At 38.0% G+C, this 23,431-nt stretch overlaps 1 protein-coding gene across 3 annotated transcripts in view; it reads left to right on the plus strand.

The window, feature by feature from the left end:
• Positions 1–23,431, plus strand: part of pclob (piccolo presynaptic cytomatrix protein b) — a 59,703-nt gene that overhangs the window by 33,761 nt on the left and 2,511 nt on the right. Inside the window, exons 14-35 of one of the 3 annotated variants that reach the window (XM_024280884.2) lie at positions 1–1,559; positions 1,732–1,997; positions 2,346–3,168; positions 3,950–4,991; positions 6,741–6,767; positions 8,474–8,562; positions 8,670–8,745; positions 8,823–8,948; positions 11,154–11,262; positions 11,432–11,499; positions 11,579–11,811; positions 13,337–13,384; positions 13,470–13,600; positions 15,595–15,621; positions 16,013–16,106; positions 16,544–16,615; positions 16,722–17,022; positions 17,273–17,467; positions 20,269–20,410; positions 20,495–20,553; positions 21,983–22,120; positions 22,225–22,370. In XM_024280884.2, coding sequence (XP_024136652.2) covers positions 1–1,559; positions 1,732–1,997; positions 2,346–3,168; positions 3,950–4,991; positions 6,741–6,767; positions 8,474–8,562; positions 8,670–8,745; positions 8,823–8,948; positions 11,154–11,262; positions 11,432–11,499; positions 11,579–11,811; positions 13,337–13,384; positions 13,470–13,600; positions 15,595–15,621; positions 16,013–16,106; positions 16,544–16,615; positions 16,722–17,022; positions 17,273–17,467; positions 20,269–20,410; positions 20,495–20,553; positions 21,983–22,120; positions 22,225–22,370 — 5,771 coding nt within the window. The remainder of the gene's footprint in view (positions 1,560–1,731; positions 1,998–2,345; positions 3,169–3,949; positions 4,992–6,740; positions 6,768–8,473; positions 8,563–8,669; positions 8,746–8,822; positions 8,949–11,153; positions 11,263–11,431; positions 11,500–11,578; positions 11,812–13,336; positions 13,385–13,469; positions 13,601–15,594; positions 15,622–16,012; positions 16,107–16,543; positions 16,616–16,721; positions 17,023–17,272; positions 17,468–20,268; positions 20,411–20,494; positions 20,554–21,982; positions 22,121–22,224; positions 22,371–23,431) is intronic. The other 2 variants (XM_036212437.1, XM_036212436.1) reach the window with 2 other exon arrangements.

Consider the following 23,431-nt stretch of genomic DNA (forward strand, 5'->3'; position numbering starts at 1 on the left):
GTGAAGCTCTGGACTACACAAGCAAAGCTGCCAGAGTCCACACTGCCACAATCCCTGCTGCATACTCCCAGGATGCCACTGATGGATTTTCTGTATACAGTACTCTCAAAGCCTCTGATGGACTAGTTTATTCTTCAGTAGCAGCACCTGTTCTCTCTACTTGTGCAATCACAACTCAGCCAGGCTCCATCTTTAGTGCTGCAATAACACCAACATCAGCAGTCCATTATCACTCACTATTAAACCCATATGACTTTATTCCTGTTGCAAACCCAGGACAGATTATACCCTATGATACAGGTCTGCCTAAGGAGCTTTTACCAACAGCTTTAGCTGATATCTTAACTGGCTATCCAGAAATGTATTCAGACACAACATTAGAGGCAATAGCTGCTTCACTAGATGCGTTAGCATCTTCCCCAATGTTCCCGGGATTAGACAACACTAAGATGGCCCAGTACCAAATGGAGAGGGAATTTTTGGAACTAGAGAAGCTTAAACAGTTATGCCTTGCTGAGGAACTAGAATGGGAAAGGCAGGAAATCCAGCGATACCGGGAACAAGAACAACTAATGGTCCAAAGGGAACTTGAGGAACTTCAGGCTCTGAAACAGCAGCTTCTCCTGCAGCAGGAAGAGGAGCACCACGCTCACATGGTGGCCCAACAGGAGACCTATGCTCAGCAAAAAGAACAATTGCAACAAATCCAGCAACTTCAGTTGCAACTCCAGCGGCAACTAGATGAACACTATGGTACCACCAGTAAAACAAACCTTTTAGAAGCTAAATATGCAGGAGTAGGAGATAGTGGTCAGTATTGGCCTGTCAAAGATGAGTCTACAGCTCCAGCTTCAGTAACACTTGCAGAGGACAACCAGTTTAGACAAGTGAAGCTTCAAACTAGTCAAGACATTGGAAAGAAAATACCTGATAGTGGATTGCAGACAGATGATGAAGACTCTGGAGAGAAGCAACATGTCGGAAGAAGAAAGAAGAGTAAAAGAAATATTGATACCTCAGCTCAAACCGATGATGAGGAGGACCAAGATGAGTGGGATGCTCCAAGCAAATCTCGGCGACGAACTCGAAAGCACAGCAGTGAAGGAAAACATGGCTCTAAGGTGTCGAGTATTGCAATCCAGACTGTGGCAGAGATATCTGTCCAGACTGACCACTCTGGGACTATCAAACGACCCAATGTACAAATGGATACCAAAGTAGAAATTATCAAGCATATATCAGCTCCAGAAAACTCCCATAAAGGGGGTAGCTTGAGCTGTCAGACTGACTCAGACAGAAGACTAATGCCCATTGAAGTGGGCTACAGCACCCAACTAACAGCTGAGGTCCCCTCTAGGTCAAAAGTCCTTTATTCTCAAGTCTCCCCCCTGTCTCCAGAGAAGTCATACGGAGGACAGAGAATGCTTACTGCTGACCCAACAAGATTTTCTTCTGCCCCCCGTATACTGAAAAGTGGTCAAAAGTCTCTATCTGATCCAAAGTCCCTCAGCCCTTCCACAGAAGACAGGATGGGTGGATACTATGCTGATAGCTATTCTGTAAGTCCCAAAGAACATTACATTATTCATATTTGATTGCTTGTTAATGCCCTGATAATTTACAAATGCTTAAAATATTTTAAGTGCAAATGTTTAATGGTAACTGATTCTCAACTAGGATTAATTTTATTTATTTCATAATCTGTTATTTATTTATATATTTTTCAAACAGAGCCGAAGCACTTCCTCTGGCACAGGTAAGAAAGTCAAGCGGACACTGCCAGAGCCCCCTCCTGAAGATGACCCTTTATCAGGCAGGTCGAGCTACAGCACCAACTCTGCTCGTCGACGCCTTGCCCGTAGTACAACAATGGCCCGTGCAAAGATTTTGCAAGATATAGACAAGGAGCTTGACCTAGTGGAGAGGGAATCCTCTAAACTTCGCAAGAAACAAGCTGAGCTAGATGAGGAAGAAAAGGAGATTGATGCCAAGTTGCGGTAAGAGGCTATACTATACCATTAACACGTTGACCTAAATGTTTTAGATTTACCCCCGCCATTTCAGAGCCTATGACATTGATCCACAATCATTCATAAATTTTAAAGAAGATGCCATTGCATTTGACCATCTTGAGTTGTCACTGTTATTTCATCTGCATGATTCCATTCTTACCTTAATAGCTTATGGGCTAAAAGACTGCCTTGACAACATTCACTGAGACCTCTCCACTCTTAGACATAGTAACAGGTACAAATGTGTGAAAAACATGAACACCATTATATTGTCTATTTTCATGTTATTACAACTATCAATGTTAGAACTGTAAAACTGTCTTTTCATTTTAGGTATTTGGAGATGGGTATAAACCGCAGGAAGGAAGCCTTATTGAAGGAAAGAGAGAAGAGAGAGAGGGCCTATCTCCAAGGGGTGGCAGAGGAAAGAGACTACATGTCAGACAGTGAAATTGGTAACATTAGAGAGGCCAGGGGAGATGGTCTTGAAAGGCCACGAACGGCTCCCCAGTCAGAATTTGACCAATTTATCCCTCCACAAACGGAGGCTGATTCCCAGTACAACACACTTACTAGTCCTTACTCTCCCTATGGTCAGTATGTTTCTCAGACTCCAACTACCAGCCAGTACTCCCAGCCAAGTGTATATCAGCAGCAGTCCCTTTACCATCAACAAGTGTCTCCTTACCCAACCTTATCACTCTCTCATGGTCAGCCTGGTAGTTACCAGCATGCTCTACTGTTACAGCAAGGAAAACATAGACAAACCGCAATGTCTGATTTGGAGTCTAAAATTACCTCCAACTATGAAGTGATACGCAACCAACCTCTGCTTATTGTACCAACCTCCACAGAGAGTGGCTACGGAGTGGCTCAGTTGGGGAGCAAGTATGGCACCTTAGATTTACGGGTAGGATTAGAGGAAAGAAGCATGGCCTCTAGTCCCATGTCCAGCATTTCTGCTGATTCCTTTTATGCTGACATTGACCACCACAATGCTAGGAATTATGTGCTGATAGAGGACATAGGTGAGCTCACAAAGCCGTCAACAGGGCTTGGCAATACTACCATGGGTTCTGGATTTACACTTCCTGATAAGGAATTGGCCAAGGCAGACCGACTACTCAGGGCAGCAGACATCAGGCGCACAGCAGAGGTAAGTTTTTCTTTATCGTATGTCTTTTTTGTCGTTATTTCCAATTTATTTGCTGTCTTTATGGTCAAGCATGTGATTCAAAACAAGTAATTGATGCAGATTTTAGAGTATTATCTGTCAAATCCAAAACTAGATGTATTTAATTTATTGAATTGAATTCAGCACATACATAACATAAATTTACAGTAAAAGCCACCCCAAAAATTCCGAGCAATTAAATGAAAGATGTAATTATTTAAAATTGTTGCATACCAGTTAACCATAGCCATGTCCAAATTACAGTATATCATGAACATTCTGCTTCTTAAAAAAACATATGCAATATAGGGCATTTTAATAAATGTATAAACAATTCAATACATTTGGAATTTTAAACTGTGTCAGATGCCAACAAGTTATTTAAGTAATTTAACAAATGAAAAATGTCTTGCAAAGTCATGTGAGTAGCAACAAAATGTTTCCAAAGGAACCGTTCAACAAGGAATGAAGAACAAGCCATGTTGAGGAGTTAATTAGTGAAGAAAAGACAGTGAGAAAACTTAAACCACTGTATAATTATGAAATTTGTATTAGGTAAGCATGTTTGCCACTGTCTATGATTTCCCAAAAAACTTTTGCTTACCATACAATGGACATAGTTGTAGTTTCGACCCAAGGAATTTTGAATTCTGTTCATTAAGTTTTTATATTTTAGAACAATAAATGTTATTTTTTTGTAATCTTGTTGACTTCTAGGTTTTCATTCAAACTAAACCTGACTGCTATTATTTTTCCTTTACAGGTGGCGGATTTTTTAGGCTCATCTCGTTATGGTAAAGGAGAAGATGACAGCATGGAGGAACCTTATGAGCTGAAGCTGCTGAAGCAGCAAATAAAGCAAGAGTTCAGACGAGGAACTGAAGGACTAGAACACTTAACAGGCCTGAGCTCAACTCAATATGCCCATAGTGATAGTAGTTTTCGACACTTCCCTAAAGGAGAAAAATATAGCATTGGCAGGCTTACTCTTGAAAAACAGGCTGCAAAACAACTTCCAGCAGCTATGCTTTACCAGAAACAGATGAAGAACAAAAAAGCCTTAATTGACCCCAAGGCTATCACAAAATTTTCCCCAATTCAGGAGAGTAGGGACCTTGAGCCAGAATTTGGTAGCTACATGGGATCTGGGACTTCCTCTGTGTCCAGTCTGGCAGCTAGGGCTAGGCTACTACAGGATGAAATTACATTTGGACTGAGAAAAAACTTATCTGAGCAGCAGAAGTATTTGGGCTCTTCCCTTGGGGCCAACCTCTCTGGTTCTCTAAACCTTGGGCACTCTCTTGGTCTGGGATCCAATATCAGGAGCATTGCTCAGGATGATGGTACGTATCCAAGTGGAACACGTTCTCGTCCCTCCTCTCGACCTTCGTCCCGCCCCTCCTCTGTCTATGGTTTGGATTTATCTATCAAAAGAGACCTGTCCAGTTCCTCACTTAGACTGAAAACAGACAGTGAGACTTTGGATACAGCATTTGCTCCTGGAGTCACTAGAGCAAAGCCTACCAGTTTACCTATCAGCCAGAGCCGGGGTCGCATCCCCATCATTGCTCAGAACTCTGAGGAGGAAAGCCCTCTGAGCCCGGTGGGGCAGCCGATGGGTATGGCTCGAGCTTCTGCAGGTCCCCTCCCACCCATATCTGCAGACTCAAGGGACCAATTTGGGTCTAGCCATTCTCTTCCAGAAGTACAGCAACACATGAGGGAAGAATCTCGGACACGTGGCTATGATCGAGACATTGCATTCATCATGGATGACCTGCAAGGCGCCATGTCTGATAGTGAAGGTAAATGGAACCTTAGACTCTTGCAGCAGTTCGATTATGTCGACCTGCTTTTCATGCATGCAAATGCTGAGTCCTCCTATTGACTTTGTGCAATGAACATTTGTTTCTGAATTGTTGGTGTGCTAGATAATTATTATTGGTTGTTCCTTGCTGTTTCCCTCTGTCACTGTAAAATCTTTCATTAGATGTTTTGCATGTCTATTTTTTTAAAACATATTTCACCGATGCATAATACTCTTGGCTGGAGTTTATGTATGTCACTTATCAGTTCTGTTTGGACCTGTTCTGTGATATCTCACTAGCATGTTTTGTTTCACAATTACTTTATTCTTTTGCAGTAAAGTGATTATCTTCAGTCTTAAACTATACTTTTTCCAGATTTGTTATGCATCTATGCTGCTCATATTAGAGTTGCCTTATTTTAAGACAGAACAATTATTTTTAAATAATTTAATTGATAAGGGGGTTCTTGCAATCAATGATTACAAGCTTTACTTCATTCACACTTTCTGTAGACTTCTAAATAATGACATAAGGATACATTTCAGTAGAACTACGTAAAGGAATTACTACTGTTTCCTGAAATATGTCATGATATATGTAATATATTGTGTAATAGATTGTTTATATGTAATAACCAATGTTAATCAGTGGACAATATGTTTAATAACCAACAAAGAAACAGTTTGAACAAAAAAATATTTTTATACTGATACCAAAATATGGTTGATAATTTCAACTGATTTGATGTTAAGAAATATATAAAAACAACTTTAAAAATATCCCTGTGACATTAAATTAAGATATCTAGTGAAAAAATGAAATATTGTTTCAGACCAACATTTGTACTTTTGATTTTTGAATGGTTTTGCTTTGTTTTTGGATCTTGATCTTTTTTAACATTGTATAGATTCTGCTAGGGCAGTCATCATTTTTAGAATGTATTTTTCTTTTAAAGTTCCTGGCATCACAATATCAATTTAGGGTTTTTTCTGATGCTGGCTGCTTTGTATCAGTTCAATATACCAACTAGTCATGGTGTGACTCTTTCAGAAATTTCCATACATTTATTTCTGCTGTAGCATTATGCTTCTGTGTCTCAGTTACTGTTTTGTAAAATCTTTGATTTTTCTATTTCTGCCACTTCTTTCTATCATCCCTGCATGTTGTGTAAACATTTGTTTCCATTTCCATATTAATAAACTTATTTTTGGCTTGTTGTTTGTGGATGTCTCATTGATATCTGAGATGTCCATGTTTTTGAGTGATTAAAAACAAACATCCACATCATTTGTTTCATCTTTTTGGAGCTTAGATAAATTGAATCAAAGATGGGCATATATAGTCGGTGGAGAACATAATTGAAACGTTTAAATAAACAGACACTGAATTCAACTGTTCACTTTTTTTTTTTTTAATTGGGAACTTAGTATACTTTTTCATAGTCAGATATTTGCAGTCCACAGCATTGTGAAGACTATTTTATAGTGTCAGTTTATCATGAAAGCAGTTTTTTTCTTAAAAATGTGATTTTTTTCATGTTTGCTAGTGTTTTTTTTTTCTTTTTTTTTTTTGTCAGGCTAGACATGGCATTCTTAAATTGCAAGATAGAATCTTATTATCAGTGCATGAGCTGAGTTTTGGCGTACGCAGAAAGAACATTTAGTAGTAGCAAACGTTTGTACTTTGTGAAAAAAATGCATGCCATAAACGCATTTCTGAAAAAAAGCGTCTAACTTTGTACCCCAGCTGGAGGCCAAAACTGGAATATAGAAGGTGAGAGAGCATTGCAGTCCCATGTAGTTGCATAGAAACTGTTGCCCCCATGCTGCACATCATGATTCTGGCTGATTTAGTGAACATACTAGTCTCATTCTGGAATGACCCGCATCTCAGTAGTCTACAATGTCATTCAGCATATCAGTAGAAAGTGACATGTTAGTTCCATTTTGAAATGAACCATAGTGAACTCAGTTACATATCACTCAGAAATGTTTGCTCTGTGCTTCTGTGAGCATATCAGACCCATTTCCAGTATTTATGTTCATGCACAGCAGAAAGTAACTGGAGTAAATAATGTTTATATTATTCATAAGTGTGATCATTAAAATATATCTTCAGAGTGCTGATCATTGCTTACTGCTAAACATGCTGCAGTCCATTTCCTGTCATCAGTGGTGCACCTTTCGTAAAGGATCTCTGATCAAACAACTCAGGCAAATCTTGAACTGAAATAAATGAAAAAAAATATTAAACATCAGTTTTTCTGACTAGAAAAAATAAAAAATAACCAAGTTTGGCACATCAGTTCATTTTCATATGAGAATGTTTTAGTTACAGAATTTTCAAAGCAAAAACCACAATTTAGTATTTCTAGTAGGCTGATAAAATACAGTATGCATAAAATTGTTTATTATAAAAGCATTGTTGACCAAAAAATGCTAAAATAAGAGCTCTAAATGGTTAATAAATGAGTAAAACTGTTAGAAAATTAAAAAAAATGCAACTTGAAACAAATCTGAATATATTTTTTTATTTCCCCACTCTATAATGTATTAACTTCATAAATATCTAAGGAATTTCCTTGTACATAACAATGGAAAAATAACCAAATGTGCCCAACTGTAACACAGCAATGCTTTTCTGATCTTTGAAGGACAATAAAAAATTCTGCTCACGAGCAGAGAACTGCCAGAAGTGCAAAAAAAAAAAAGGTTCAGGCGCTGAAGAGACCCGCCTGCTGTTTGGAGCTATCCCACAGCACACAATGTGAGCAGAATATCTGAGGCCGATAATGTGATCACAGCTCCATTTCTGTTCTTCACTTTAAACTTGTAACTCCCACTGTAGAAAGTATTGGTGGCATTGAAAAAAGGAATTGTAACAGAATAGAAAAGTAAAAGTCTTCAGAAATCAATACGAATGGGACTGTGAAATAACGCCGAAGGGCAGAAAATGGATGAGTAAAATCATGTTTTAATAATTGTTTACTACACTCAGAATTTTCTTGCTTTTAAGCTATTAGTGTAAATCATTTTTTTATTATGTTAAATAAACCTACAAAGCTGTTTTAGATGCATACTGGCGATTTATTCTTTCCCAGACATTTTTATAGTTTAAAAAATATATTTTGATATTAATTTTGGTCCATCAACAATATATAAATAAATAGGATCAAATCTTTAAAAAAGCTACTAATACGAGTTTCAAAATCCCCAAACAAAGAAAGCCAAAATGAAGTGTTTGCTTCCATTCCAAGAGAGGATAGATCAGAGATCTTCCTTCATTTAACACAAATGAGGGCTAATTTAAAAAAAAAAAAATGCAAAATAGAACGAGCTTTCTTAATGTGATTGCTGGGCTGAAGCCTGCCAGGCAGTCATCATATTTAGAGAAGAGATTTGCCAATTTTTCTCAGACTTTTTAATATTATTAGTGGAAGTTTGTGCACACTGTGTTTAACCATTGTCCTTCCTATATAGCCTACCACCTGCGGAGAGAGGACACCGACTGGTTTGACAAACCAAGGGAAGGACATCCTCAAAGTGGGCACATGTCAGATCCGAGACAGGTGTGGCTAAAAATTCTCATAATTATTCTTTTTATTCTATTTGAAAATGTGTTTTTTTTTTATTCTTTCTGCAAACCTCTAACTGGTCTAAAATAATTCTCCATCAGGTTAAGCTGGTCCCCTATGCCTTTCCCCACACTCGCATCAAGCTCAAAAGAGACATGAAAGACACCAGTGTATCAGGTACAGTATTATCTGCACATATTGTCAAGCATTTTTTTTCCTGCTTATTTAAAATATCTGTAATCATTTCTCCTCAGGAAATGGACTCGGGATCCGTGTGGTGGGAGGGAAGCAGATTCCAGGAGGTCGTGGAGAGATTGGAGCCTACATTGCCAATGTTATCCCTGGTGGTGTGGCAGAACAGATGGGAAAAGTTGTTGAAGGTAAGAAGAGACAGAAGATGGACTTCTAATGATTTGTGCTCTCTTGTGGGATCCAGATGACCCTATCCTTATATAGACGTGTGATCCCTCCCATGACAAAGGTGGACAAAGGTGGACAGGATTTTGTGTCTGCCACATACACTAAGTACGGATAAAAAAACCCTTGAATAAAAAAAGTTCAGTGTGCTGTCTTGTAGGGTCCAGATGACCCCACTTTTATGTAAAAATGCCTAGGATAGCACAAGGGTTACATTACAGTCATGTGAAAAAATTAGGACAAAATTATGAACGCCTGTATATTTTCCCACATATTTGGACACAATCATTTCATATCAATTTGAACATCAATGAGGGATCCAAGTGATACAACTTTACGTTAAGAGTTTTTAAGCCTTTTTAACACTGATTTCAAAAGTATGTTATTTCTGTTTCATGTTTAAATTTAGACATTTCACATTTAAGGGACTGATAGATGCCACCAAAAAGCGTCTCGATGATGCAATTTCAGCCAAAGGAGTAAAAATAGCTATTGTAACAGGAGGCAGGAAGTCCAAACTTTGATCTCCATTTAAATATTATTTTTTTAGGTCTTTTTATTTTATGAGTAGAATAATAGCAATATTTAGATTTTTTTCCAAATAAGATTGAACATTTATATATGAGCATTATTTTAAGACACCGCTGATTATTTAATGAGGGTGTCCTTATTTCTTCACATGATTTTATGTGTTTTGAAAAGCTGATCTTGCTTCCAGTAACACATATATGTGGCAAAAAAAAAAAAAAATCTTATCAAATAATCTTTTTCAGATGAGCCAAGGCAGAAAAGTCAAAAATAACAATCAAAAGTACTAATCGATTTCTTGTCAGGGGCAGAAGTTATTTAAAATTCCAGTACTGAGGGAGTTGAACTAGACTGAGAACTGTAATACAAATGTATTTTTATAGTTTTTCTTTTTACAATGTAGGTTTTGTAGATTTTTAGAGAGAAAACATTTTTATATATAATTTTACAACTGAAAATTATAGTTATGAATATCACAACTATTTGAAAAGAATACTCATTTTATATTTCATCATAAAGAAAAATACAAGGTTTGAGAATCAACCACACTGACTGGTTGAACAGTTTTTTTTTTAAATCTGGCTTTATTTCTGAGTTTTGTACTTTATCCAGGATTTTATCTCATTTACAGCTGACTGTGACTCAACATGAGCGTCTATTGAGCTGATAATGTTGCTTTAACATACTGTTTACTTTATTAATATACCTAACGTTTAACTTTTAAGTTGCCAAAATTGCTGAAAATGCCTTTGCAGACATGAATACCTGATGAATTGCAATTATTTTTGATGTTTAATCAGCTGCTTTGACATATCTAAAGCAAAAGTTGCAACAGTGAAGAAAGCTGAAGCATTTTTTATTATATATAATTCTTGTATATCTATTAAAACATTTTTTAGGACAAACAACTCACTGAAACCAAAATTGCCCTCTGGGTCATCCTTTTTCAAATTCCAGGCGAGATACAAATGATTTATTTATGACACCTACTGTCAAACATTCATTCCTGTCTAAGAGACACAACATAAACATAAACTAAGACCCAGCAGAAAATGTTTGTTTCAGTCAGTGGATGTGAGCTTCATTTCAAATGGATGTATTACATCTGCCTTTGTGTCAGTCACGCCTCATTGGCTGACACATAACACACAAACAGAAATCATCCTCTGCATCAGTGGGCCGGATTTACCCACTGGATTATATTTAGCAGCATAATGGCCACATAACAGCAAACAGTGCAGTAAAGAAAGGTGCCCTCGCAAAGTCACCTCATCAGTTTCTACCATTTATCACTGGAAGTAATATTTAAGCTGTGGAAAAAGAAAGATTAGACTGTCATGCATTTCTTCACATTGCACAAAGGAATAAACAGTCAGACTGATTTACTCTTAGGGTGTACTGCATTTTGACTATGCAAATGTGATGTTTATGTAAGAAGGAGAAGTGATGGCAACAGAACATGCCTTCTGGTCTTTGGAGAAATGAAATGGGATGCTTGATTTCTTAGACAACAGAAAAGGAAAGCTAACCCTTCATTCTCACAGCATATTTGTCCTAAAAATTGTAGAGTTTTTAACGTGATAGAAATGTTTCATTCATGGCTCAGATAAACATATTAGTTTCTTTTTGCTATTCCACAGGAATGCAGGTGCTGGAGTGGAATGGAATCCCTCTGACAGGAAAAACTTACGAAGAGGTGCAATGCATCATGGGTCAGCCATGTGCAGAGGCGGAGCTCTGCCTTAGACTGTGAGTAACATCTGTCTTCATTTATCTCCTTGTCTCTCTGAAACTCTTTAAGTGTTTAGTTGCAATATGTCAACTCAACCCCCTTGCTGTGTTATCTCCTCCTTCTTTCTCCTCATATTTGCTCTTCCTCTATGTTATTTCATTTGACCTGAATTCTCCACATTTAAAGTGACCTGAACATGCTGTCTGACCCTGAGCAACCACAAGCCCTGGAGTACCACGTCCAGCTAAAGACAGGTACTTAGAAAGATTGGATGATGAGTATGCATGCATGTGAGGATCTGTATGGATGAACTTTCTGTACTGCTCGTATTAGGTGGCCAGCGTTCCCCAGGGGTGGACCCTAAGCAGCTAGCTGCAGAGCTGCAGAAGGTGTCCCAGCAGCAAGGCCCTGGTTTGACTGGGACCGGACCAGGTGGGTTGGGAGTCCTCTCAGCCCTGGAGCGTTCTGCCCTTCTGCACTCTGGTCCGGGGTCAGCTGCCTCCAGTGGGGTCCCAAGCCCAGGCCAGCCTGCATCCCCAGCCATCAACAAAAAACAGCGACACAAGGTTTGGCTTTGATTGACTGCCATGAGTCAGTTTAACCGTGAAAGGAAACTTCATAAAATGTACAGCTTTTCCATTTGTCAGAGGTTAAGATGTGAAATAAATCTAGCTTATATCATCTAAAAAATTAATGATTCTGTTTAACTGCAGCCACCAGAGCTTTGAATGACCTATCATGCACCTTAGCTTTTTTTAATCAAACACCAGTAAAAGGAAGGTGGATGTGGAGGTCACGGCGACTGTGTTCATCAGAGAGTGACAGGATAATTATGGTGGAACAAGATTATAGTGCAGCACAGTTCTTGAACTTTCGAAAAAGTCATTTCATGATGATGATGATGATGATGATGTGAGCAAAATATGAAGAAGTGGCTTATTAAAAAGAAATTCGTAGGAGACCAATATAAAAAATAGTGGAAATGTGTTTGGGTTTCATTTAATGCATAAGCATATAATATCATTCATGCTAATTGACCCTGCTTACAAAAAGATTCATCTTTTCTAAATGTTTAAAATTCACAGGAGGATTTGTCAAAGAAATTGCACTGTTCACTTCAATTACTCCAAGGCTCATTAATTAAGGAAAAAAAATTCTACACTTGCTTTCCAAAGATCCATTACTTTAAGCAGAGTTTAAAGCATTTCTCTATGGGTTCAGAGCACTTTTTTCATGTCTTTTCAATGAAATACATGGAGCCCTGAATGGGACATAAAAAACAAACAAAAAAAAAAACTAAGTAAAACCTAAATAAAACTGTTAGGATCTATTGAATTAATAGGTGCTCAACAGTTAGCATTTGGTGCTCACCATTTAGTATTTAGTTCTCATCAATTTGTATCTAGTATCAACATTCAGTATCTGGTCCTGCTCACCACCTAGTATCTGCTGTGCACCAGTTAGTGTCTGACACTCACCAGTTGGTATCTAGTGTGCACCAGTTAGTATCTGGCACTCACCAGTTAGTATCTGGTGTGCACTAGTTAGTATCTGGTGCTCACCACTTAATATCTGGTGTGCACCAGTTAGTATATGATGCTCACCAGTTAGTATCTGGTGCTCTCCACTTAGTATCTGGTGTGCACCAGTTAGTATCTGGTGTGCACCAGTTAGGATCTGATGTACACCAGTTAATATCTGGTGTGCACTAGTTAGTTTCTGGTGCTCACCATTTAGTATCTGGCACTCACCAGTTAGTATCAAGTGTGCACCTGTTAGTGTCTGGTGTCTACCATTTAGTATCTGGTGCTCACCTGTTAGTATCTGGTGTGCACTAGTTAGTTTCTGGTGTGCACCATTTAGTATCTGGTGCACACCAGTTAGTATCTGATGTACACCAGTTAGTATCTGGTGTGCACCAGTTAGTATCTTGTGTGCACTGGTTAGTATCTGGTGTGCACTAGTTAGTATCTGGTGCACACCAGGTAGTAACCAGAAACCTTTAGTTTTTTCTCCAATGTCTCTTTGGGGCTCTGTAAACTAGCCTCCAACCTAAATCTGATTTTGTTTTTTTATTTGTTGTTGTTTTAGCCAACAGATGAGCCGAAGACACGTCCCCCCATCACTGGTGAAATTCAGGTAGAAAAATAATTTTAGATTTTTTATTTATTTTTTTAACTATGTGAAGCTCATGGATTTCCCTCTTTATTCTTTTTTCTCACAGCTACAAATCAACTATGACAGAAACTTAGGAAACTTGATCGTCCACGTCCTGCAGGCCAGAAACCTGGCCCCCCGGGAGCATGACGGCTACTCTGATCCTTTTGTGAAGGTCTACCTTTTACCTGGGAGAGGGTGAGCTTGAAATTCTTTTCCAATGTTCAGTGCTGCCTTGTCTGTCTACCTTTCTGCTTCTGTCTCTTTGTTTTTTTTTCTCTACCCTATTGTATTTCATATTTTTACATTACTGAATGTGCTGTGCAGTACTGACAAATTATTTAAGGGTATATTCACACTGGACACATTTGGTCCACTTAAAGTGAACCAGAGTTCATTTCCCCGAAAGTCCGAAACGAAGTTACAGTCTAAATATGAGCAAACAAACCCTGGTCGGGGACCAGGAACCACTCTCTGACCCATTTTCTGAGGTAGTCTTGGTTCTAGCCAATCGGACTGAATTTTGGTTCACTCTGAGATTCCTCAGTCTGGGCCAAAACAGCCACCGTAGCTGGTCATTGGCAGAGAAATATGGAGCAGTGATGCAACAGCAGCTTCTCCACACTGTTTTCCTGACAATCTATTTGTCACAAACACTTATCAGTGGACCTCGTAGCTGTAGGGTCCACAGTAACCACGTTACTGTAGGCCTCCACCTTACCAAAGCAGTCGGAAAAGTGTTGAACCTGGCCTTCATACAGACATTAAAAATTGATCAGTGAAATAAAAATTTTGAATAAGTGAACAATCTTGACTTGCAAAGTGCCTCATCTCCAACTTTCTCTATTTTGTTTTTGGCCAATGAATAAAGAAATATTCAGTCACATGGTTTTGTTTGCAAGCTTGGTCCGAAACAGAAATCTCTGGTAGATCCCTGTCTGAATACAAACTAAACGCAAGTCCAGACCAAATTACGCTGACTCAATACGGAACAAATAATTTTTCCAGTCTGAATACACCCTTTTTTTGTTTTTAAAAGAGAAACGACAAGAGAAGATATTAATTAGCTAGATATGTCCAGCTAATTCAATTTGGATTCTGCTATGGATTCTGCTAAAAGTGTGTTTTTAACATCTTCTTGTAGCATTTTTCTCATGATCAAGATAAAACTGCATTTCTAGGTTCAGTCTATATACTAAAAATTATTCCAACTCAGCTTTTTTGTCTTAAAAGTGTACGACTGGACAGCTCCGATATGGCTTGCCTTTGTTGCTGCGATGGTGATGTTAGGTCAGGGTTGTCAGGGACTCTAAGCTAGCAGAATCGTGTAAATAAAGCAAAGGGATGATGGGAAATGAGGGGAGGGTTACTCTAACCCAGTCAACTCAGGGGCAAATTTTGGATGAACTCCAGCCACTTTGCAGAAACTATGTCCTGAATAGAATATATATATATATATATATATATATATATATATATATATATATATATTAATTTTGGCTAAAAACTGCATTATTATAATTAAAAGTGCATCTGTGAACGCTTTTAAAATAGATTAAAATATGATCAAGTGGGACTTTGACACAGACTTGTGAAATATAATGACATTTCTTAAGGTTGACTCGTGACAGCAGCTATTTGTGTAAAAACTCTCAGTTTGTCCGGCTTTTCCTCGACAAAGTGCTTTTTCATTCTTGCTGATGCTTCCGACTTCCTCCTCTTACCTCTGTCTGTTGCACTTCCCAAGAGACCGTGAATAGCTGGAGAGCAGATCGATGTTGCCTTTATCTGTGCTGTAACCATATCTGTTCTTAGATAATGATGCCATCAGGTCTGTTTATGAGGTTAAAAACCCTCCTCACCCGTTTCAGCACCAAAGAGAAACACCTCTGTTGTTCTGCTTTGTCATTTCGCAGCTATTTTTAAAGGTGTTTGTCTGACATTAACAGAGGAGTGCCGACCCACTTTATTTCAAAAATAATTAGGAAGCATTGTTTGCCTTTTCTTGTTCTTGTTTCACATCTATCATTTGTGCAGCCTCCCCAGAACAGCGATTGCCTCGGCTCTCTATCCTTTGTTGTCTTTCCTTTGAGCTTACCAAATTGTTTCTGACAGTTTTTTTTTCTTTGTGTGTTCCTTGCTTTTCTTGTTTGTGATATCTGCGTTCCTCTTCCTCTTCTGGACTCCCTCAGCCAAGTCATGGTAGTCCAGAATGCAAGGTAGTGTGTGGCTTTCAGTTGATGTTCTGTTTGTTTGTTTTTTGGTAAACAATGTCTCCAATGTCATTTTACATCCTTTTGTTGTGGCCTTCGTTGTTTGTCCAAATTTCTTTTTATTTTTACTTTTTTTAAAGCTTTTTCATCCCAATTTAGCCTTTACAACTGCATAGCCACTGCAACTGAATACATTTTACAGTTAGTGGAACAACTTCAGTAAATATGCATAAAAAATAAACAACTTATTTCGATTTATACTATCTCTCCATTGGTCGTTTCACACATCTATTCAGTCCATGCATTATCTCACGTTACTAATGTTTTGATAAAGCAGGTGTTTGTGTTTTCAAAGGGTTATTTACAGCTCTTTACTCTGAATCTCATAAATTATCAGTGCCGATAACAAAAGGAGGACCAAGTATGCCCAGAAGACTCTGAACCCTGAATGGAACCAGACTGTTATCTACAAAAACATTCATTTGGAACAGGTATTGTTGGAAAAAAAAAACATTGACACACAAGCACTGTGCAAAAACACACACACAACCTTCCACTGAAGCTTGTTAGTGCGTTCTTTTTTTCTGTGAGCCAGTTTGGACAATCTGCGTCACATCGCGTTTGTCATCACGCCTAGGGGCAGTTTTTGGAGTCTCCATGATACGCCTGCATCCCTTCTCCTAAGACTCAGTTTAGCAACTATTTTTGTCTTTTGCACAGCCTTGGTAGTCCAACTGCCAGCTATTTTTGCAAAGGGAAGAATAAATGTTTATATGCAATCAACCATTTTTTTTCATATCAGTTACTGAAGTCATCTAAGAAATGCCCATGAAAGGACATATTTAGTAAAAAAAAGGTACTTTTATCAGAGTTGTACATGCGTACACACACAAGAACTTGTGAAATCATCATTTTTGCTTCACTCCAGCTGAAGAAAAAGACTCTGGAGGTGACGGTGTGGGACTACGACAAATCTTCCTCCAACGACTTTCTTGGAGAAGTGAGTCCCACTTCTCTAACTCTTCCCATAAACTCCATTGATTTCCTATGATAGTTTCTCTGCCTGTTCTAACTTTTCCCAATGTCTCTTTGTGTGTAAATACCAGGTTCTGATCGACTTGTCAAACACAGCTCAGCTGGACAACACGCCCCGCTGGCTGCCCCTGAAGGAGCAGAGTGAAAGCATTGAACACAGCAGGGCCCACCATGCCACTCAAGCTCCGCCGGGCTCTGGTGCCGGTCAGGGCCACGGTCAGGGACACAGCCAAGGCCATCCGTCGGGGTCAGGGCAGGGGCATGGAATGGGAGAGAGTCAAACTTTGGGGCAGGGAGACGGGATTCACGACTCACCCAAAAACTCTGTGATTAAGAGTAGAAGCCATGGAATCTTCCCTGACCCGGCCAAAGGTAACTAATGTTCACTTTTTATTTGTTTTTTGAACACTCACACAGTTGTAATGTTTGCATATCAGTTTCTCACCTGAATATTTTGACTGAGATGTTACTAATTATAATCCTGAACTCATCATCTGCTGCTTGGCATGATTAGGTCTGCTTTGAAGCATCTAATATTAAACCCACTAATACTAGTGGGGAATTCTTTGCATTCGCAGCTTACTTCAAAGCAATTATAACAGCCTGTTTCATCTTTATCCAGACATGCAAATGATGCCTTTGGAAAAGTCACACAGCAGCCCCGGCAGCTCCAAGTCTTCCTCTGATGGTCAGCTGCGCTCCCATGGCCCCTCCCGGAGCCAAAGCAAGAGCAGCGTCACTCAGGCCCACCTCGAGGATGCTGGGATAGCTATTGCTGCCGCAGAAGCTGCGGTGAAGCAGTCCCGCCTGCAACCAAGTAAATCCTTCCCCTACCCATGACACGCTTCCTGCGACATCCTCCTCCTGCCCATGCATGCACAGCTTTGTTGGGGCAGTTTGATAGCAACCTGGTCTTTAAAGCATTCCCCTATCTACTTTATTTTCTTTTTGCTCTCTGCTCGTGTCATCTTACTTTTCTACATTTACACAGACATTTGCTGGATAACAGGAACAAATTACCTAAATATTATCAACAGAATACACATAAATGGAAAACATTCATCCATAACTACAGATTTTTTTAGCTTGTATCATATTTTTTTTTTGTTTTCAATATTAGTAGAACCAAATTTCTTAGATGTTTAATACAGTGGAGGAAATAAGTATTTGATCCCTTGCGGATTTTATATGTTTCTATTTTTGAACCCTCTTGCCGGAAGGTGGCACAACCCTAATCGACACAGAGGTCAAATGTTTCTTGTAGTTTTCTAGGCATTCTAACTCCCAACTTGTCAAATATGGACATATGGTTCGGACCTCCTCCGTGTCATTTTTTGGCAATTTGATTGTCCCAACTCGTCGTTTTTTGACTTACTGGCTGTTCCCTTTAAATCATGGGTCCTCAACCCTTAGGACGCGGTACCGGACGCAGAACCAGTACTGGGTTAGGGTACCGGTTTGCGTCCCAATGGTCGGGGACTCATGATTAACATATGCATTTTGTCTGTGGCCCAGTACCAAGCAACCCTCTGATCCGTGCCGGTACCTGTTTGCGGCCCGGAGATTGGGGACCCTTGGTTTAACGGGGTCGGCCAGCACCCCAAAAAGCAACAAGTTGGGGACACCCAAAACATCAAGAAGGGGGGCGGGGGGGCGAACCTTACATCCATGTATGACGAGTTGGGAGTAAGAATGTGTTGGAATTTTGGTCAACTCCTCTTTGTAAATGACTTTCAAGTCACTAAGATTTTGTTGTTTGGCAACTCTCAGTTTCAGCCGTCTCTGAAGGTTTTCCATAAAACTCAGAGATTGGCTGACCCACTTCATGTCCTTGATTTGCTTCTTCTTCAGTCATTCTTTGGTTGCATTGGCTGCACGTTTTGGGCCATCATCCTGTTGGAAAAACCATCTACAAACCATTCTAAACTTACAGGCTTAAAATGGGAAGGAGGAGGGTCTGACGGTATACATGTCTCCGCCCATCCTCCCATCCACACAGTGCAGAAAAACACCCCCAAATTCACAAAATCATCAGGGGATCAAATACTTATTTCCTCCAGTGTATATTATAACTTCAATTTTTGTATTGTTTGAAGGAAAAAGCATGTTTAGCTTTAAATTTGTGTTTTTCCAATTAAAGGGAAAAAAATCGTTTTAGTCGAAAAGTGTCTGTGTAGATTCCATTAAAATAGTAGGCAAAAAATCAGTCATCTGGACTTTATCTTTTATTATAGATTTACTTACTCTCTCAAGGGTTCTCTCAATTATTCTGATTTTCCCAAATGAATGAAAAAAATGAGTACTTTTGACTGCTTTATTACCTACTACTTTGATTTTAATCCAGACTTTTTACTAAAGCAGAAGAGTGTAATTATGTATAATCTAAAGACATAGGCATTTACTTTTGACTTAGACTAAATTTTAGCTACATAACCTCTTTGTTTTTGCAAGGTGCATGCATGTGCCACTCCCAAGCATCTGGTTTCTACAAAACCCCAGTGTGAAGACCTCAAACCCCCAGCATAGAAACCAAGTTGGGATGGCCATCCCTTTTCATGTTTTAATGTATGTCTTACTAAGTGAACACAGTTAAAAGTACTAAATCGTGTTAATGCTTAAACCCCCCAGTGTGATGCTCTCAAAGTGAAAAAGTACCTTTTTTTGAGATTTGTCAGCTCAGAGATGAAGCTGCTGAAGCATGCAGTTGCAGACCTTGCTACTGTCTCTAGCCCTTCACTATTATCTGGCACTACAGTTTTGCTGTGTGTGCATGTGTGTCATAGGAATGAACCCCTTAAAAAAGATTGAAAAAAAAAATCTCACAAAATAGAGACACCAACCAACACACACACACAATAATGGCACATGACCTTCCTGTCCCGCCAAGTCTTTTCCCCATTCCCCTCACCTTTAAACAAAGGGGGCACAAATGTGAGACTGAATTGATCAAACAAGGAAAAAGAAACAAGCAAGAGGTTTCAAAAGTCATCAGGAGGCTCACTCTGCATTCACCCGCCCAATGAGAGTGAATCGTGAGAAGAGCAGACGTGGGAAGGGAAGGTGAGGCAACACAGGAAAAATCAATTGTTTTAAAAGAAAAATATATAATAGGTGGAATTATGACACTTTAAAATTTGAATAAAATATAAATAATCTGAAAATGTAACTAAATAAAACTGTTGAAATAAATAGAGAACTAGTTTGTCTGGTTGTCATTGAAATGAGTGACTTTTGGTAATATTGATGTTTATTTATTTGCTTCATAAAATGTGTTTGCAACAGGATATTTTTCATTTTCCGTAAGCCTAGGAACAGCCAGACTTGGAGGAAAACAAACGATGCAGGAAAAAGCATCAGTATTTTATAATGCATTGTGTTGTCAAACCCAAACGCTCACTGTCATCTGCAGAGACTTACAGCTCTGAGATTCTTATTCTAATCTGCGAGGGACAGATAGTGTTTGCTGGGGTGTGAAGTGTTTTATCTCATATAATGCTTTAGAGTGGCAAATTCTAATCAGGGAAAAAAGGAGCTCTCTCTCTTTCTGGCGTTTCTAGATAGACAGATTGGTCTCTAGATGCCATCAGGATCCCACTAAGTCTTGCCACCCCCCCACAGGACCAGGACACCGGCTGGGTGATGTGTCAGGATCAGTGGTGCTGTCTGCTCCCAGTCTTGTTGGAGACACCTATGGAGATCTGGATGGGGATGAAGAGGCAGGCACCGGAGTGGACAGTGCCATTTTTCAAGTGCCACACATGTAAGACCATATTTGGATATTCGCTTTGGCAGCTAATCATGACTAAAGCTGTGCTAATTGCTTTTTTTTTGTTTGTTTCTACAGTGGCAAAACCATTCCCAACGGTACAGACAAAAACCAGCAAATCACTCCAGAAAATGAAGGCAAGCTTCACATTTCTTTCTTGGTTTTAAGTCTCCCCCTGCTGCATTGTTCTTGCTATTGCACAGTATTTTTTATTTCCTCCAAAATGGCACTTCTAAGGTGTTAGCTATGATGTTATGCACCATCAAAAGTTTGAATAAGATGTTCCCTTATCTAAAATAATTATAGTTAAAGTATCTGTTTGAATCAAAGCAACCAATTAGTGAGCCATAATGTAATGTAATATAAGACAAAAGCACAAAAATGTTTCATGGTTGTATAGTTTTACAAATATTGATGGTAATTTGATCTTAGGTATCCAATCATATTGCTGTGGGTATGGAATTGCATAAATGCAGTACTTTTTGTTTCAGTCAAACCTGGTTAAAACAGTAGTTCAACTATTTTCCTTGCTATAAAAGCACCTCTTTGAGTTGATATCAAACATGTTTAAAAGCTGTTTTATCTGTTTTTTTGTGAATTAAATACAGTTTCAGATACATTGATAATGTTTTATTTTTATTTTTTTCAGTTCGCATTATAGTTGGTGATGGCAAAGTTGTAACAGAGAAATTTCATGTCATAAACATTGCTGACCCCTATTTTAAAGCATACTTAAGTATAGAAAAATACATTTCTCGAAGTGCACAGAGTATCCTTAAAAAGTATACTTTCAGTTTACTATCAAGTATACTTCTTGGGACTAAATTGGTCCACTTTTAGTTTAAAAAAGTATACTTTACTTTAAAGTATACTTAAAATAACATTTCTAGTATAGTATTAGTTTACTACATTAAACTCTAAGTTTACTCCAAGTTTATGAAAGTACACTTTAAAGTATATCTAATGAGGCTTTTATTTTTTTTTGTTTTAGTTTTAAAGTATATAAGTACTGATTAGTGTATGAAAATGAATTTTTAATATACTGGAATTATTCCAAGAATACATCTACTCCACTTTTAATGCTGTGTAAGATAATGTTTATGATCAAATATAGACAAATATCTTTAGACTTGTTTAAGTATAATCCAAGTATACTTAACATAGACTTATGAACTTTGAAGTTTATCTCTTAGAAGTACCTAAAAAGTAAACTAACATTATACTATCTTAATTTTAGTTTTAAAAAAAAGTATATTTAAATTGAGTGTACTCATTTTTGGAAATAAAAAAATATTGTTAAAGCTTTATTTTAGTCAGGTCAGGTGTATTCTATCTTTTGTTTCAGTCAAAGAACTTTAATTTCTTTTAATTCTCTCGTCATCAACATCGCGTTTCATCCCAAAACACACTCAGCAACAAACCCATCTTGATTGGGCTCCTCTAAAAATGTACTTTTGGCAGTTTATTATTTTGAAATGATCTAGTTTCAGCTATAAGGGGCCTCAAAATTTTTGAAAATATCCATATTTTTAACTCGTGATCATTCTAAACTTTGATTTTTGTCAGGTGGTAAAACACAAGTGATGGGGGAAATCAAAGTTGCTCTGAAGAAAGAGGTGAAGACAGAAGGGGACCAGCTCGTCTTGGAGATTCTTCAATGCAGAAACATCACTTACAAGTTCAAAAGTCCGGATCACTTGCCAGGTTTGGAAATGACTTTGCTGCCCCTAAATGTGCTTTACAATGTATTTTTTTATGGAGATGTATTTGTAATCAGAAACTTTCCTTTGTACCTGTGTGACCTGCAGACCTGTATGTGAAGTTGTATGTGGTGAACGTGGCCACTCAGAAGAGGATCATTAAGAAGAAGACAAGAGTTTGTCGTCACGACAGGGAGCCGTCCTTCAACGAGACCTTTAGATTTCCCCTGAATCCAACTGGACACGCCATACAGGTCTGTCTGAAGTAGACATTACTAGTTTTCTCTTTTAGTTGCTCTAATAGTCATTCAAAATGCTTTCAGCAACTTGAGAACTTGAGAAATAACCACTGTGGAGCGACTCTTTTATCCCTCCACTGTGGCTTTTTGAATTTTAAGAAAAATTCTAATAATCTGAATAAATCTTAAATTTATATTTTTAGTCCATTTGTTTTAGTTAATTTGATTTTGTCATTTCTGTTTAGACTTCTCATAACAAAGTAAAATAATTTTAAAAGGTTGAATCTACTGTCAGAGTGGTTTATTTTTAGTAAAAGTTTCAAACATATTTGAAATTTCTGCTGCATAACTGTGTCTTGTTGTTGCATTTACAGGCATATATATTTTTAATTTGATTCTACACTAATGTTGTTCATGTTTGTATTGGATAGTAAAAGGAGAAAAAGGATAAAGTTGCACCAAAGTCATAATGATAGAAAATGTCAAGTTTGACTTGATTTTCTTACATTTTTAACTTAAATAAATCTGTTGCAGCAGGAGGAATTTTCACTCTGACATAAACTTTGATGTCCTGCTGTCAAAAGTAAAAAAAAAGTTACAATTGTTACAAACAGAAAAATAAAACACTGTAAATATTCAATTATTGCATTTAAAAGCACTATTTTGGAAATTTATATTTTAAAGGCCACAAAAACCCAGAAAAGTTGTTTTTTTTCTAAATGGTGAAAGTGCATTTTTGCGGCTCTGTTGGGTTTTAGTTTGTAGAAAAACTGTGTCAAATTTCTCTTATAGCCTCAAAAGTTGCAGACTCATGTTCTAAGTCGATTGTTGGCATTTTAATTTACTATTTATTTAATAAATGATTCCATTTATCAAAAGATCTTATTGGCTTGATCAATTAAATTCAGCAACAAAGGAGAAAAAAAAACAAATAATTTTCCATGACTGTGTCACAATGGTGGAAAAGTTAAACCAGGTGCAGGAAAAACAGAGGAAAGCTCATAGAAAGATAATTTACACAAGTTACCCATTGAATGGAAGAAAAAAAATCAACTATAGTCAAAGAGAAGAATCTA

The sequence above is a fragment of the Oryzias melastigma genome, linkage group LG6 (genome assembly GCF_002922805.2).
Source record: "Oryzias melastigma strain HK-1 linkage group LG6, ASM292280v2, whole genome shotgun sequence".
In the NCBI taxonomy this organism is placed as follows: Eukaryota; Metazoa; Chordata; class Actinopteri; order Beloniformes; family Adrianichthyidae; genus Oryzias; species Oryzias melastigma.